Source organism: Apiospora phragmitis (genome assembly GCF_038363925.1).
Source record: "Apiospora phragmitis strain CBS 135458 chromosome Unknown utg000006l:1.0-5683423.0:1.0-5690449.0, whole genome shotgun sequence".
In the NCBI taxonomy this organism is placed as follows: domain Eukaryota; kingdom Fungi; phylum Ascomycota; class Sordariomycetes; order Amphisphaeriales; family Apiosporaceae; genus Apiospora; species Apiospora phragmitis.
The window spans coordinates 4041567-4059180 of record NW_027117404.1 but is presented as its reverse complement, the minus strand read 5'-3'; the positions used below and the strand labels follow the sequence as shown (position 1 = coordinate 4059180).

The 17614-nt window shown below is 40.8% G+C and overlaps 2 protein-coding genes across 2 annotated transcripts; one reads left to right on the top strand and one right to left on the bottom strand.

Moving 5' to 3' along the window:
* Positions 1-10656: 10656 nt before the first annotated feature.
* Positions 10657-11651, top strand: PG994_006483 (btb poz domain protein; the record flags this gene model as incomplete). Its single annotated transcript, XM_066857892.1, has 2 exons — positions 10657-10873; positions 10936-11651. The coding sequence occupies 2 exons, from the start codon at positions 10657-10659 to the stop codon at positions 11649-11651; spliced, it is 933 nt and encodes a 310-aa protein (XP_066717161.1).
* A 393-nt stretch (positions 11652-12044) lies between these two features.
* On the bottom strand, positions 12045-14846 carry PG994_006482 (OPT family small oligopeptide transporter; the record flags this gene model as incomplete). Its single annotated transcript, XM_066857891.1, has 5 exons — positions 12045-12131; positions 12193-12661; positions 12723-12874; positions 12938-13129; positions 13299-14846. The coding sequence occupies 5 exons, from the start codon at positions 14844-14846 to the stop codon at positions 12045-12047; spliced, it is 2448 nt and encodes an 815-aa protein (XP_066717160.1).
* Positions 14847-17614: the final 2768 nt, after the last annotated feature.

Here is a 17614-nt window from a genome sequence, read left to right as displayed (position 1 = left end):
TCTCCGAAAGATTGGTAAATAATTTATTACGTAACCATACCCGAATTATATTATTAAAAAAATCCGAACGTTAATTTTAAACGGATAATACGTATACTTATTAATATAAGAAAACTTACGGTAATTATAATAATATTATTTAAAAAGACGAGATTAAAAAGAGTATTTTAAGGATTAATACTTTAAACACGCTTAAAAAAAATCGCGAGTTTATAAACGTTTAAAAAAAAACGTTTAATACTTTTAAAACGTATAGATATATACCCGATAGGAGGACCTTTTTATTATATTAAAGAATTTATAAAGCGTTTATAAATTACCGCGAACTTAATAAACCTTCGAATTATTAGAAAAACCCGAACTTTAAATATTAAGGATAATATTTTATATAAGGAGGAGTATAAAAATACCCTTATTAATATATTAAAAAACGCCTTATAAAGAACGGAGAAAATAACGGTAACGATACGAAGATTGATTGTAAGATATCGTTAATAACTTATAAACGTAACGTTTAGGAAATAAACGCCGCTTATTATAAAAAGATAATAATAAGCGGACTAAAATAGGTCCCTATATTAAATAATGGATGATCAAGCTATCTATAAATATATTATATTAATACTAAGCGTAAAAAGAGTTCATATTAAAGCGCTACTTAATAACGGAGCGTAAGAAAACTATATTTTATTACGAATCGTTAATTGCTTTAAATTTGAATAATAGGAGAAAAACGCCTTATACCGATTTAAAACCGTCGATAAAGGACTTATAACTTATAATAATAAAGAAGTACGGAAGGAAGTTACGAACCTTCCGATCGATATCGGAGAACACTATAAACGAATTACGTGTAATATTACGGACGTCATAAAATACGATATAATTTTAAAGATATTTTAATTACGGGTAAGTAATTTTAAAATTAATTAAAAAATAGGCTAACTTTAGTAAGATATATTAGGAAAAAGTTTAATCGATAGGTAACGGTTTAAAAAGCGACCCCTTAATAAACTTAAAGTCTTTAAAATATATATTATTATTAAAGAGCTTAAGCTGAATATTATAACGATTATATTAGAAAACTATCGATAATTCGAAGTATTTTTTATAAAAAATTAAAAATAAGCTTATTATCTTATATATGGTAGGATTATAAAATACTTTTTAAAAATAAGAAAGAACCCTTATTTATATTTATATATAAACTTAATTAAGAATACGAATAAGCCCTAAAGGAGTATATTACGAAAAACCTTGAGAAAGGAGTTATTTAACCATTTATATTACTAGTAAGCTTCTTTATCCTTTTCGTTTTAAAAAAGAGTAAGGACGGAAAACCTAAATAGCGTATATATATCGATTATTAAAAACTTAACGAAATTATTATTAAAAACCGGTACCCCTTATTTTTAATTAGCGATTTATAAGATAAATTATTATACATTAAAATCTTTATAATATTCGACTTTTTTAATATATATAACTTAATCCGAATTAAAAAAGGAGAAAAGTAGAAAACCGCGTTCCGAACTAAGTACGGCTATTTCGAATATTAAGCTATACCGTTTAACTTAATTAATGTATTAATTAACTTTTAATTTATAATTAACCACGTTTTATAAGAATACCTTAACAAGTTTATTATAATATATTTTAATAATATCCTTATTTATTTTAAGAACGATGAATAGTATTAAAAGTATGTAAAATTAATACTTTAAAAGCTATAAAATATTAACCTATTAATTAATTTAAAAAAAAGCGAATTCTATTAACGATCCGTTATTTTTATAGGATACGTAATATTTTTAAGCGAAATCCGAATAGAACCTTTAAAAATTTTAATAGTTAAAAAATAGCTCACGCTTATAAGCGTTATAAAAATTAAATCCTTTTTAAGATTAATTAATTATTACCGGATTTTCGTCCCTAGATTTAATAGGATAGCGACACCCTTAACGAACTTAATGAAGAAGGACGAACTATTTTAATAGACGGAGAAAAAAAATAAAGCTTTTTATAATATTAAAAAAAGAATCCTTAATAAATTAGTGCTTTATGTAATAGACCTGTCTAAACCTTTTAAGGTTAAAACCGACGTATTAAACTATGCGATCGGAAGATAATTAAGTTAATAAAATAATAACGGAAAGTCGTACCCCGTTGTATTTTTTTCGAAAAAGCTTAACGGATTAGAGTTTAATTATTAAATTTATAATAAGGAATTAATAATTATTATTAAAACTTATAAAAAATAAAGATATTATTTTAGCGGAATAATAAAACTAGTTAAAATTTATACCGATTATAAAAACTTTATAACGTTTATTATTATTAAGGAGCTAAATAAACGATAAATATAATAGTTTAAATTCCTTTTAAGATTTAACTTTATTATTATTTATTAGAAGGGTAACGAGAACGGTCGTGTTAACGCGTTAAGCCGATAACCGGATTATTAAAAAGAGGTTTTGTTCGAAACGCGAACGATTCTTACTTATAATTAAAACGGTAACCTCGTATTTTTAAAATAATTAAATGTTACGAACCACGTTTAATATAATGACGAATAGATTATTAAGTTTTAATAATTTAATTAGGATTTCGACCTTGTAAATTATTTTAGGGATTACCTCGAAAATTATAACGGTTTCGTTTTTTACCGAAATAAGATCTATATTTTTAAATAATACCGCGAAGATTTTATCCGAGAATTTTACGAGTACCTTATATATGGATATTAAAGAATATTTAAGACCTAAAGAAGGATTACTAGATAATTCGATTATAAAAACCTTAAACCGATTATAATTAAAGTAATTAATAAATACGATTTTTATAATAGAACCAAGGCCGCTAGGTATTAATTATATAGAGAAATATAGCCGATCTTATTATTAAATAAAGTATAGAAAATTATTATATTTAATTTCGTTATTAAACTACCCCTATTAAAAAAACCTTTAATTAAAACCGATTATAATAACATCTTAATAATTACGGATAAACTTATAAAATATACCTACTTCCTACCGTATAAAAAATTAAGCGATATTAATGACTTAATATACACATTCCTCTAAATAATCGTTAGCTAGTATAGGCTACCCGAAACAATTATTTCTAATAAAGACAAGTTGTTTACCGCTAAATTCTGGAGATCCCTAATAGCACAACTCAGTGTTGAATATAAGCTATTTATAGCTTACCACTTTTAAATAAATAAATAAACCGAGCGGATAAATTAAACCTTAAAGTAATACTTATATTACTATATTAATTATAAATAAAATAATTAGGTATAATTATTACTAATAACTTAATTCGTTTATAATAACGCGAATAACGAAGCTATATATATATTATTATTTCGAATAAACTACGGATATAATTTAGAAATTATTAGAAAACCTATAAAAAAAAAGCTAGTACTAATCGCGACTATTTAAATTAAAAAACTAAAAAAAACTTTAAATTACGTTATAATAAGACCTTACTTTTTTTTAATAATAAATAAAGGGATACGCTAATTAAATAAAATTAAAAGGATTAATTTTTAAAAAAGGAGAAAAAGTTTACTTCTTATAACGAAATATTAAAATAAAATAATTAAGCGATAAATTAGACTTTAAAAGGATAAAATTATTTAAAATTATAAAAGTTATTTTAAAAACTAATTACTAATTATTATTATTTAAAATAATACGGATATATTTTATATTTTATATTTTATTATTCGAACTAATAGCCGAAAAAACCTTAATTAATATATAATTAAAAATCGAAATAAATTAATATAAATATAAAATCGATAAAATTATTAATTAAAAAAAAAAGAACGAAGCTTTTAATACTTCGTTTAATAAAAAAGTTACTTATTAAAAAATAATACTTAAAAGTTTAAAAAACATTTAACGAACGCCGCGAAAAAACTTTAAAAGTTTAAAAAAAAGCTTCCCCCGCGAGGACCGACGGCTTAAAATCGGGGAAACTTATTAAATTAAAAAATAATTAATTAACGTTTTTAAAAATATTTAAAGAATGTAAATTATTAAAAACGAAGTTTTTTTAATTAATAATTAAAAAAGAAACACTATTTTTTTTATTTAGTTTTTATATTTCTTAACGAAACGCTTCTGAACGTTTTTTTATTACGACCTTTTTTATATAATAAAAACGGGTTAAACGACCTAAGGCGATAAATAATTACGTTTATAAAAGGAATAAAGTTTTTTTTACGTTTAATTTTTCCGCCTTTAACTTTTTTTATTAAGTAATTAATTTTATTAAGGCCGATGTAATAAAGGTATTATTATAAAAGCAATTAACCCGAATATATTTTAAATAACGAAATAACTTCTCGTTTATATAATAAGCCAAGTTTTAATAAAAATAACGAGTATAAAATATATTAATTAAATTACTTATAGATTCTACGTTAATAATAAGAGTTAAACTCGCGATAATTTTTTTAAACCGAGATTTTCTAATATAATTAATTATAATAAATAAATATTATAATAAAAAATAATAAAAAAAAAAAACCTATTATAACCTAATAATACGAGTAATTAAAATATTTATAAAATCGATATTTTAAAAATAAAACGGTTAAAAAAAAGAGGATAATATTATAACCCGACTTAATTATACGGTTAAAACCCTACCTATTAAAACGGAACTATTATACCCTAACCAGGCTATAACGTTATAACTACCGACCATATTATTAGCTATATTAATATAAACTCCCTTATATTATAGAAACGCGTAAATATAATTACGAAAATATTTCAAATAGCGAAAGGATAAACCCGACCCGAGAAAATAACTAGAAAAAAGCCACGGGACGAGGAGCGACTAGACCACCGCTTTAATAAGTAAGCTAGGAGCGACGGGATCACGACGCTCCTAAATAAGTTACTAGAATAGATTACCGTAATCCAAGGGATGGATCACCGTGAGCTAATAACGGGATTACCGTGAACTAAATAATTTAACCGATTAATAAAAAAAGAAATTAAATATATAACGACGAACGTTCCTTATATATTTTATATAAATACCTTTTATTTTAATAATTAATTTAAATATTAATTTTAATTTATTAATAAAATAAATAACTTTAACGAAACTATTATAAATACTCCTAAACCTACGTACTTTAATTATTATTCGTTCTTATAAATTATTACTTATTATATTAATAAAAGCGACTTTTATTACACGTTTAGATACTCTTTCATATTATTAATATAAACCCTAGTACGTCTTACTAGGTTTCTTTTAGAACCTAGATAACGTTCGTTACATTATAAGGCATGACTTCGAAACTAAATTTAGAAAAGGCTTCGACGAAATCCGCATAATAAACGGTAAAAGAACGATTAAACTTAATTCGAGATTTTTCGACGCGACTACTTATAATAAATATATATTATAACGAAAATAATAAAGAAAGAAAAATTTACTATAAATTATAATAAGTAAACGGCTAAAATATTTATAAAGTTAATATTTTAAGGATAAAATAATTAAAAAGAAGAGAATAATATTATAACCCGACCTAATTATACGGCTAAAAAACCCTATTTACCGGCATAAAACTATTATACCCCGAACAGGCTATAATATTATAGTTATAGACCGCACCGCCAGCTATATAAATACGAAACTAGACTTTCTTTAATAACGAGCAACGCCACCTCCACGCCTAGCGATAAAGCGAACGCGCTTATAAAGTAACGGCGACCGATAGCAAGTTACGTAGCACGGTAAACGTTTAAATAAGATCACTAAGTAGCGTAGAGCGTGATTAGAAGCGATTATTAAATAATATAAAACGTGATTAGGAACGATTATTAAGTAATACCGAGCACGTTTAAAAAGGATTATTAAGTAGTAATAAATTAATAAAGAAAGGATTAAATATATAACGATAAATATTTCTTTTATATATTTTATATAAATACTTTTTATTTTAATAATTAATTTAAGTATTAATTTTAACTTATTAATAAAGTAAATAGCTTTAATAAAACTATTATAAATACCCTTAAACTCACGCACCTTAATTACTTTCGTTCTTATAAATTATTACTTATTATATTAATAAAAGCGACTTTTATCGCACGTTCGGATACTCTCTCGTATTATTAATATAAACCCTAGTACGTCTTACTAGGTTTCTTTTAGAACCTAGATAGCGTTCGTTACAGCTAGCTCCTTATTAATCTAGCCTTTAGGGGATGCCGTAAAGACTTAATCCTCTATAGTATCCGTTAATAAGTCCTTTTTTTTAAAAACTATTACTATTAAACCTATTAACCTTTAAATATAATAAAAAGAGGTAAAGCTCGGCCTAAAGCGTTATTATATTTAACCGTAGAAGCTTATTCTCGATTAAAGGAGTTTATAACTAATATTCTCTTTATTTTAATAAATCTAATAATTATTATATTCGTTTTATAGCCGAGCTAATTACTAATCTCGTCGACGTTAAACCGAAACTCTAGAGGGATTGATTTTAAAATAGGATTATTAAGCCGCTCGAAAAACTCGATAATTTTCTTTACGAAAGTTATATTAAGCCTTAAAAAATCCATCCTTTTAAAAAAAGTAATATTAATAAATAGATAATAGGTAATAAATCTTTTAACCTAGTATTTACCGAGTATTATATTAATCCCGTTAGTTTAAAGGATCCGTTAAGCGAATACCTAGAAAATAACGTACGCCGGTAAATAGCCTAGATTATATTACGCAAGGCATTAAGTTACGATCTAAAACTCTTTCGTTATTATTAAGGCTTAGAAGGACTTATTCTATTATTTTATAATTTTACGGCCGTGAATCCGAGCCCTTAGAATTATTTTAACAATATTATACTTCTCGGCGGCTTATTTTATTAACGAGCTATTTATAACATCTTAAATCGCGCGTTATAATATTAACTCGTTAAGTTTACAGCCTATTAAAAAGAGGAAAAGAAAAGGAAAAAGATGGTATTATTTAATTAACTATAAATTAAAAGCTGACTAGTTTATATACTGATTTATATATAGTGCTATCAGGGGCTATCTAAATTTAGGGGTCGCCGTTGCATGGGGTGACCGTAGCACCGTCAGCTGGCTTAGCTGTTGGAACAGCTGGAACTAAAGCTGTTCATATTGCTCCAAAAGGGGTGCCACGTGCCTGCGCGCGCGAACCCCTTTTCTGTTTCATCAAGAGGGGTGCCCCTCGCAGCTAGCACTGAAGATAGGCATGAACAACAGAATATAGCAATACAGCACCACTTGAACCCCCACTTGTACGTACGTACGAAAGCCCATTCAACAATAGCACCCTGTGTGGCCAGGTCCAAATACTGAGTTGAGTTGAGTACACAATCGCATCTCTTACTCAGGAATATTGGTTCAATTGGCTTGCATATCTTCAAGGCTCTTCAGCCCTACAGACGACAAGGTTCCGATACAGAAAATCCTCGACACCTTGAATGATTTAAGGTTGCCCGAGCCGTGCTCAACGGCCCGACGAGTTTAGACTCGGAAAGCAAACTAGATGCATCAACAGCAAAGGAAGCGCAGAAGCAACCTTCCCCACACGCTTGTCTGGTATTACTAGATGAAGGTCGGTAAGACAAACAGTGGAGCTACGGAGACGGTACGGACACTCTCTATTACCCCTGAGATACATACGTGAGTTCTTGTGAGTCTACAGAAAAGCTCACGCACCCTGGTCAGCCCCTCGAATGCGGAATGTTGTCCCCAGCAAGCAGGCTCTTCAGCGGGAATAGAGTGGCCTCGATCTCAAACAGTCCTGCAAAGGGACCGGCGATCTGGAGAAACTAGCATCGTGGCTTTCAATCTTGCTTAAAGCACAGTGTGCTTCTATAAGGGATGCACTTTGTGAACGAGATGTATAACAAACTGGCAGATGGCAACCGAACAGCGGCTGACCTACGCCAATTTCATACCTATATGTCTAATGTCGTGGTGGAAACCACTGTTGCAATTTGGCAATGTACTTTATTAATAAGGGTCAATTAGCATGCGACGAAAACCAAGGCCAAGATCATCCAATAAATGACGTGTTGGTCCCAAGGAAACTAAAGCTCGCGTCCGACGCATATTGCTTTTGTAGGGTTTTAGGGTTCTCCCACGGCGCACTCCCCCTCAGCCCCTGGCGGCTGAGCCTCTTGGCTTACCTGTGGCGTAACCCTGCCACCTCTGCCGTTGTGTCGGCTTCAACATGCCCATCAAGGACAGACAAGGACAGCCATTAGTTTAGATAAATGATTCTATTCGAAATGTCAGGAAGAAACAAACCGTACGTACTCCGTATAGCAATTCCGAAATATCTTCACATCAATTAGGTGATCATGGCTAACCACACAAGGAATTTCATTTGATTGATTTCACTTTTAGCACGAGTTAGGGCTTCCTCGGGAGGCTGCGTAGTGGCGTTGTTAGCGAGGGAGCTGGGAAATTAGCACTCTAGACACAGAGGTTGAGAGGTCCCAGCACATGAAACAAGAAGGTCGCACAGTCGACTCCGTTAAATTCCCCCGACTCCCCTCCGTTGACAAAATCCTCGATCGCTCACCTCTCCATCATCTTCTTACTTCCCCCCCTTGCTGTCCTTCCAATCTCGCATTGCCTTCCTGCTTCCAATTGGGTCTATTATGTTTATACTTCCATTTCCACTGCCAGACTGCATACTTAAGTCATGGAGTCAATTGCCAAGTCCCCTTCCCCTTCTCCTACTACCTCCGCGAAACGCGCCAGCTCTGACGCGGACCACCGTGACAGCAAGAAGACGCGTCGCATCTTCGACAACGACCAGAGGTAACGTTGATGTTCCTCAATCACTCACTTCCCCCTTCTCAATGATACCTGGTTGGTCCTATTGTTCCCAAGGTTCTTTGGGCTAGTGAACCATTGTTGTGGCATTCGCAACTAAGTTACTGTGGTGCTAAGGGCTCGATTGGTACCCTCCTACCTTCACGGGTTTGGTTCCACTCAAGCCTGGACGTCCATACGTCCCTTTACTCTGTGGGTTGCCGTCTTCTCTCTGCCGCTGACCTCAACGGTCTCGGCGAGTGTTGCGGCAGTCTCCTATGCTAGTCTCACAATCTGTTCGCAAAGCCTCTTCAGACCGCGTACTCGGCGGCCCCTGATGAGTGCTATGCATTATGAACGATCATATCGCCCTATCCACGCTGCCTTGGTAGACGCTCTTCTGCTCTTAAAAGTCCTTGCTGCGCTGGTGAATGCGAAGGTCACACGATCTGTTCGGCCTCGAAGAGAACGATGCAACGTTGTTCTCCTCAGTGCTGGCAATATATTACTTGATGTCCTTGGCCTGGCAAAAGGGTGCAACCCCCTCCTGCCAGCGCTGAGGGATGATCGTTGAGAGACGATGCCTGATATACTCAGCTTGGTGGAAAGGTTCTTGCGACCTATAGGCCAGCGCTGAGGGAGTAAACGAATACTGTGCTTTGAGATGCACTCAGGGACCAATGTGGCAAAGGCTGCTGCGGTCCCCAGAGAGTCGTCCTCATATATGGCCAGACATATGACCGGATGTATGGACAAGGCGGAGACATCACGCGTTCTCAAAGAATGATCATGGCTCTCCTTGTCCTTGTCCAATTACAATTGTGGTAACGATGGCAAAGCTCGAATCCTCGCTCCAGCACCAAGATGGGACCTGAGTCCTACTCGCGTGATGGGCGCAGGTGACGACACCTCCAACCAAAAATTAGTGTTTATGAATCTTTATGGTTCAATACGTTGTGGAAGAACTCTTTGTTCAATCGAAATTACGAACGAGGTGGTAACACGTGGCAAACCATCAATTGCGCGAGATTACCTCGAGAGCCAAGTCCTGCGAGAGACCCAACACTAGCATGCACGTGTACAACATCCTTTGCAATAGCCTCGCGCTCTTGTTGGATGCCGCGCACGTGAGAGCTCGATGTTGCGGTCGATCGATAGGCACATTCGTCCTGACCCACGGGCATGCGGCAGCTGAGCGACCGAATTCTAGAGACATCACCGATGCCCCAGGTTTTCGGTTGCGAGGCTCGCGCAACCCAAGGCAAGGGACAGCAGCTAGTGTTTGACGAGTTTGCATAAACCTTTCACTATCTAGTTGTGACTCGACTGGCATATCCTCTTAGGAGAAAAGCTAGGCCGGCAAGCAAGCAAGCCCAGTGGCATTGGAAAAGGCTTCTGAGATCTGCTCCGTATGAATGGCCATTGCGACGACAGAGGGCAAATGTCAGAGGGCTTTTGGAATTATGTCCTCAATGCTTGGCTTCGACAGTCGCTGTGCAGGACCTAGGTCCCATCCACTTCTGTCTATTGTGGGTGACTCGTGTACTTTCGGGTACACGTGTCGTGAATTCTGCTTGACGACCGACCCCGAGGTTTCGTCGCCGCCATAGCGAGACTGTTTCGCGAAAGCAATCCTCCTCGGCGCGTGGTGATCCGAAGTCGAGATGGTTGGGTTGCTGGCGAGGTTGATCCGCCAGTTTTGAGACAACAGCAGCAACGGGAGCGCAACCCACAGCGCCCGCCGCTGTGTCTTGGGCCCTCCCATGTCTCACTCAGCCTTTTTTCCCCCCTGTATATCTTGTGTGGGCTGACGATGTACAGTGTGTTTGAATCCGACCGATTCACAGATGCTGTTATCAAGTGCAGCGGGCGGACTTGGAACGTCCACCGCGTCATTGTTTGTCGCGAGTCGGAGTGGTTCGCCAAGGCGTTCTGCGGCAACTTCACAGAGGCCACCACCCGAGTTATCGAGATCCACGACATCGACCCCGGCGATGTGGAAAAGGTGATGCGATACGTCTATTGCGATGGTGAGCCCAGTCATCCATCCGCTCTGTGCTGGTTCCTGGGGGGTTGCTTGGCTTGCTCACAGTCGCATGTTCTACAGAGGACCCGGCGACCAAGCTTCTGCCTGGGAAGTCGACATATACGAGCCAATTGATCGCCCTTTATCGATTGGCGGACTACTTCGCCATTGGGCTTCGCGAAAAGGTCTTGGGGCGTCTGCAAGGGTACCTAGAGAACATGGCGAGGGACGTTCAGCATCGATATTTCACCAAGGTCACGGGGTTCAAGACGGACAAGAAGCGCATGAAACTCTTCGAGGATGGCGAGCTCGACAACGTCCTGCGGGGCGCCGCAGACGCCTTCCAATACGGCCTGGACAAGGGCGACGTGCTGCAGAAGTCCTTCATGTCTTTCGTCAACGCCACGTGCTACATCGCCCTTGCCGACAGCCACTTCATCCGGCGCATGGGCGAGGCCCCTGACTTCGCCGTGGCCATCCTGCAGGAGCGCCACCAGCACGGGGGCTGGCTGCCCGTGGCGCGCTACGTGCCGGCGAACTGCGAGACGTGCGGGGAAGGGCGCAAGGTCATCTTGGAGCAACACGGCGATCGCTACGCGAGGATCTGGACGCGCAATGCCGAGGTTCTGGGGCGGTGCTGCCGGTGCCAGGGAAAGTTGGATGAACAACGCAAGGAAGAGGCCAAAGCCAAGAAGGCAGCGGCTGTCGGGACTAATGCCACTACGGCCGGGGCTGAAGCTTCTCCTGCTGTCGCTGATGAGGGTGAGGGCGGTGGCGATTGAGGGATTCGGTGGGCGACCGTGGGGGTAGGGTTGGGAAGGCGGGTGTTCACCTCGTGGCAACTGTTCGTTATATAGAAGGGCATTCAGGCATCAATCAATATTGGCAGTCATCGGCAGTACGCGCCCCCAACCACTGCGCTTTTCAAGACTCTCGTGTTCTCAATTGATCCCATGGCTACGTCCGACGAAGTACCTCTTGCCGCATCGATTCACTCTTCCAGTGTCCCTTCCATCATGTCCCCTTCCCTGATGGGGGTGCAAGTCGTCAACCGCCCCTGGAGACGATCCAAAATGAGCGGCTGGTATCGGGGGAGATGGTCGGTCGGTTACTCGCTTAGTCGCTCTAAAAGCATTCCCCCGGTCTTTCTAGCGTACGGCCATCCTGGAAGAATCCTACCATGCCACTGGACCAAAAGTCTCACCTTCGGCAACGGTCTTCAGCCAGCCTGTGTACGAGGCGTCCTGTGTTCGGGTGGTTAGCTAATATCGACACAGCCAGGCAGCTAGACCGCAGAACAGGTTCTCTCATAACGCCACTTACAACGGTGTTATAAATGTCAACGTTGCCCCACCACTGAGGTATCTTCACATTCGGCAGCGTGATGGCGAAGAAGATGATAGTAGTCGATATCACAAGCCCAGCATCCAGTCCTGCGGCCGTAATGTAGTTGTAAGTACGCCACCAGCCGTTCCAGCGCTTCTTTATCCAGTAATTGAAGATCAAGCCAAAAATTGCCCAGGTGGAGAACGACAAGGGGGTCGCCGGCGGCAGCCAGCCCATAGCGCCTAGCATAATGGGGGCATTGAAGTGGTGTGCCAGGGGGACACGCAGTTTTCGGATCAAAACCCATAGCAGAACCGGCAAACCCGCGCCGATCAACCAGAACCAGTTGAACTTAACGTAGATCGAACCTGATCCGAACATGCGTTGCGGTCCAATGACTCCCCACACAATGGACGAGGAAAAGAAAGCTCGTCCATTCGGACAAGTGAAATGGTCTTTTTGGTCGCTGGTTCAATGTTAGTAGACAGTTTCGATAAAATGTCACAGGAGTGGACAGCGCAGCTTACTTGGCGCACACGTTGGGAATGCTGCCCAGGGTCCAATTCATCACGGCAATCTGGACGAAGGCGGTCCAGATGGTGGCCATGACTTGACACCAGAACGTCACTCTCGGTGGAATCTTCATGTAATGGGCCAACTTCAGATCTCCGCAGTAGGTCTGATGCAATTCAAACGTGAGCTCTTATCCCGTCAGGGCTAATGGATTAGTGAAACTACTGACCTGGGCCTGGCCGAGAGTGATTGTACTGAACACCTTGAACATCATAACACCAATTGGTCGCCCTGGGATCATGAATCCAGCCAGAAAAGGAGAAATGACGTTCAGTGACAAGGTGATGTTCGAGATACCAAGGATCATGCAAGTAGGTATGATGAATACCAAAGCAAGTATAATCGACACGAAGAACGCCCACTATTAGATAACAGTAGTTAGCGGATACGTCTCATGGCTAGGACCAGCAGGGGTTATGGTGCTTCAATAGATCAACTTGGGCAGTTGTCACACTTTTAGGCCTCGAAACAATACGAAAGCTGTTTCGCTTGTGTAGACATATGAGTGAAGGTATTGGGGAGGAGCTCACCCATGGAAGCTGCGAACTGTACCCGAGAACTGTGCCAAGACCCAGTGCAATGGACCCGACGAAGAGCGCAAGATACCACCAGTCGGGTGCTTCTTGGTACTTCTTCATCAATCGCAAGTGGATATCGGGTTCCTGGTTGCGTGCCGCTTTGAATCGATACCAGATCTCTTTCCCATGGAACAATCCGATGTGTACCAGAGCCGCGGTCAGCGCTGCGAAGGACAAGCCGTAGTTTAGGGCGAACGCAGGCGGCAGGAAAAGGGGCGAGTACTCCTTGTACTTGGCTAAGTCAAAGGTGAAGCCGCTCCCCAATATTCGACTGACATTGTAAGCTTGCTGGGTGTTGTCGTACGTCTGACTTGTAACCATCGGCAGGTAGTCGGCGTATATTGCGCCCGAGTATGTGATGCCAATGGTGGTCAGGATGACGAAGAAGAAGAGACCGAAGAGGGTGTTGATGTGCGAGTGCGTGGGTGAAAGCAGGGGGTCTTGCAAGTATGCAGAGACATACGTCCAGTCAAATGTGATGGGGATCAGGCTGAGCCCAGTAACGCCGCCAAAGAGCTGGTTGAGCACAACGTTGTCTGGTCGGATCCAAGTGACAAAGGCGAAGACGGACAGGCCTTGCCATAGCACAGCGGGAATCCAATAGTAGCAGAACATGCCGGCGACGACAATGAAGAAGTATCGATAGCGACTAATGTACCAGCCGTTGGTACTGACACCGTCGCTCTTGCTCTTGTCATGCAAGGCGTAGAACAAGGCCGTGTTCGAGAACTGGTTGGGCCACATCATTGCCGAAGGCCATACCAGGAACCGACGGAATATCCCTGAGAGAGCGATACCAATGAGCTGGGAACTCAAGGTGAATAGTAGTGAGAAGCCCCATCCCAAGTTGATGTTGTAGAACGGTTTGCCCTGCAGCGCTAGCAACGCATCGGTACTATAGGCATAGCTGATGCAAACGTTGGACATCAGAACGACGACAACATGCTCCTTGATGGTGAAGGGGCCCGTGTTCAGTGTCCATCGGAGTCCAAATGTGTCGAAGACTCGGGTCGGCATCACCTTGGCCCATAGACAGCCGACAGGGTAAACCAACAATAGAATAACAAGGGCAGGGAAGCTGATGGCAGGACTCCGCATACTCAGAAACATGTTGAGACCACTGCCGAGAGTGACGAAGATGAAGCCGAGAGTCCATGCGCGGACGGTGTTGGCGACTTCCCCTCCATCGGTGTTGCGTACAGCTGCCCGAACCTCTTCGTAGGGGGAATCCTCAGTGAACATGGCATCGACTGCCAGGATATCATTGACACTGCCATGATCAATGGCTTCCTTAGCGGCCTCCAACCTCTCTTTCGGGAGATTGGGGTCGAACTGGTGGTCGTTAATGATCTTTTCCAAGTCAGCTACTGCCGCTGTGACACTCAAACCGGGGTCGCCTTTAGTAGGCTCCGTGGAACCGTGGCCCGACTCATGGTCGGCAGGATGGATCTCGGTAGGGGAGGTAGCTGCGTCCTCCTCTTTGCTGAAAGGCAAGCGCATGGCTACTTATTCCGAGAAGGTCTTGGATCCTTCACTGCGATTCAAAGGTTTGGCTGCCGCCGGTAGAGGCGCTGGAGGTGAGCACAGGTGGAGATGCAGGACGAATATGTACTCTCAGTGAGAAGGTCTGCAAGCCAGCATCCATGGAGGCGGCGCACTGCAAGATAGCAGGCCAATGCTTGCAAGATAGGCGGCCAATCGAGCAGGTATCGCCTATCATTTTGCCTCTTATTTCCGGGGTAGCACTACCCCGAAATCTCGGGTCCACAATTAGCGACAGGGTAAGGGGGCCATGATAGCGACGAGCTTTGCGAGCCCTTGGCCATTCAAGGAAGGTGACAAGACTTACCCTCGTCCCCTGGCGGGTTCTCGTCATACTCCCTGAGAAGGTTTTATCGGACATGACCGGCAAAGACCGTCCGATATCCTGTTGGCTACAGGTGCAATCAAGCATTATCAGCCACGCGCGCTGGTCTGGACGGTTAGCCGTCTTGGCATTTTGCTGGGGGAAGGCAACCCCGCTCCGTACGACTGCCAATGTGAGACCTTGATAAACACATTCCGAGGAAACCAAGTAGGCTTTTGTCTTGAGCGTTTAAGGTCATGATTGTGGAAGAGGATGATGGTTACTTGTTGTTTTGCCGGTCGTTGAGAATATGTTTTGACCTATGGAGCAGTTGACGAACTGCAAGTGTGGCCGGCCTGGTCTCGATGATGATGGAACTCTGGGGTAAGCTATCTCTACTTACCCTTTGGCCACTTATCTAATCTAGCCCACCCCTCCGCAGCACTAGTCGGTTGGTCAGCGCTAATACTCCTCCACAAGTACCCCAGGGTTCTGCAGTCTTAACCAGTCAAGGTTTCTCCAAGAGGACATCTTGGATCTCCTGATTTTCTTCTTCTTTTCCACGCAATTCGTCCATGGCGAGATTTCAAATTGATCGTCATGGGCTGATGAAATTCTATGTGCCTTTACCGAGCCAATACACGCAAGGCATGTCGTTGTATCGGTGAGCTCTATCTTTTTGGAAAGCTCGGATAAGAGATTGGTTATCATGGTGCATGTACATGCATGTACTCTGCATCGGCTGCTAGCCGAGGACATGGGCCGTCTTTATTCATGTAGGTAGGTGCAGGAGACTCTCGTCACTTTCAGCCCCCCCCCCAGCTATATCCCATACAATGGGCGAATATGTTCTTTCATACCATACCTGATACCCTTGGTGCCTTGAAGATTGTCCGGTTCGCGCCTGGGAAATCGCCGAATGTGATCTTGGAGTACCTGCTTCTGCCCCCAAGCATGGAAAGCTTCCCTCAGTTACCCATGGTAGTGTTGGCTCCGACCGTTGATAGGAGCCATCATTATCCCGGGAATCCCACCTGTCACGACTGTCATACTGCACTTTGCCACCTCGCTCAATCTTCAAGGCAAGCTAGTATTAGACGTGCTACACGTTTCTCGAGTCTGGCGGGCAGGAGCATCTCCCGACCCATGATAGTCCTCGAAGTAGCGGTAGCCCAACCTGACTTAATAATAGATATTATTAAGACTCTATCCGCACTATTAAACCACGGCAATTTAGGGAAGGGCACGCCTTGGGGTCTGACTACCAGCAATTTTTGATATTTCGAGTAATAATTCTTAGCTAAATTGACTCTCACGTAGCAGTATTAATATCGTGACTGTATCAGGAAACTCAAGTTTGTGGCAAGCCACCGGGGTCGGCTTTGAGCCCCAAAGACTGCGAAGGAATAGAATGCGTTAATTCAAGGCGTAACAGTTAGTGAGGATATGTCCCTAGTCTGCATCAGTGCTGTGCTCCAAGTGAAGCGCATCGGAATAATCCTTGGATGTAACATGCTCAAGGAGGTCTAGGCGAGATATAGGATAGACCACACTACCTTCTGTACTAGTTAAGTTTGAGTCAGGCCGAAGTTTGCATCAAAGGTACTCACCGAGTGGGAAAGCAACGACGACCATGTCCGCACTAATGGTTTCAGGGGCTCAGAAACCTATGGTTCCTTCACGAGCTGGCTTGTTCCTATCATGTTAGGGACACAGCCAATGGTTCTTAAAGCTCGTGCAGTTAGTATTATTGCCTCATAATACAGGGGGATATTTCTACCCTTATCACCCCTCATTTACTACTCCTCCAAAACATGTCGGCTAAGCACTCGCCCACAATAACCACAGGTTGTTCTGCGAGGATCTTGCGGTGCCCCTCGCAGAGCGATCTGGTTGTTTAGCTCTGGCTAACAATATTATTATAATCCCTCTATAGAGACAGTTTTGTCGACATCCGGGCAAGAATGAGCAGTACGAGGAACGATGAGCTCGCTTCTGGCAAATGATCTCAATATGAACCTTACGTCGACACAGCATCCAATATCGGACTGCAACCAGCTCTTGTCTTCCGGTTATTGGATAAAATAGGCTGCTCAATCGCATCCGCTGAATACCAAATCTTGTTGTGCACTTTCAACTGGGGCAAAAGGGGGAAAGAGGAAAAGGGGCATGCAACAAGACCAAGGCCCAACTCAAGGTGTTTAACTCGTAGTATATGCTATACTAGATAGTAGGAGACAGAGCAGTTACCAAGACTCAGTAATCTATCGAAGTGAAAGTACTATTTACAGTTTGCTTTGCTAACCCGAGTAGAGACTGAAGTCTAACCCCCGACTAGTATAGCGCACTTAGTCTGGCAGCACACACGTTTGATTCCTCAACGAGCCTCGTTCCTACTACAATTGAAGGCAATTGTTACGAT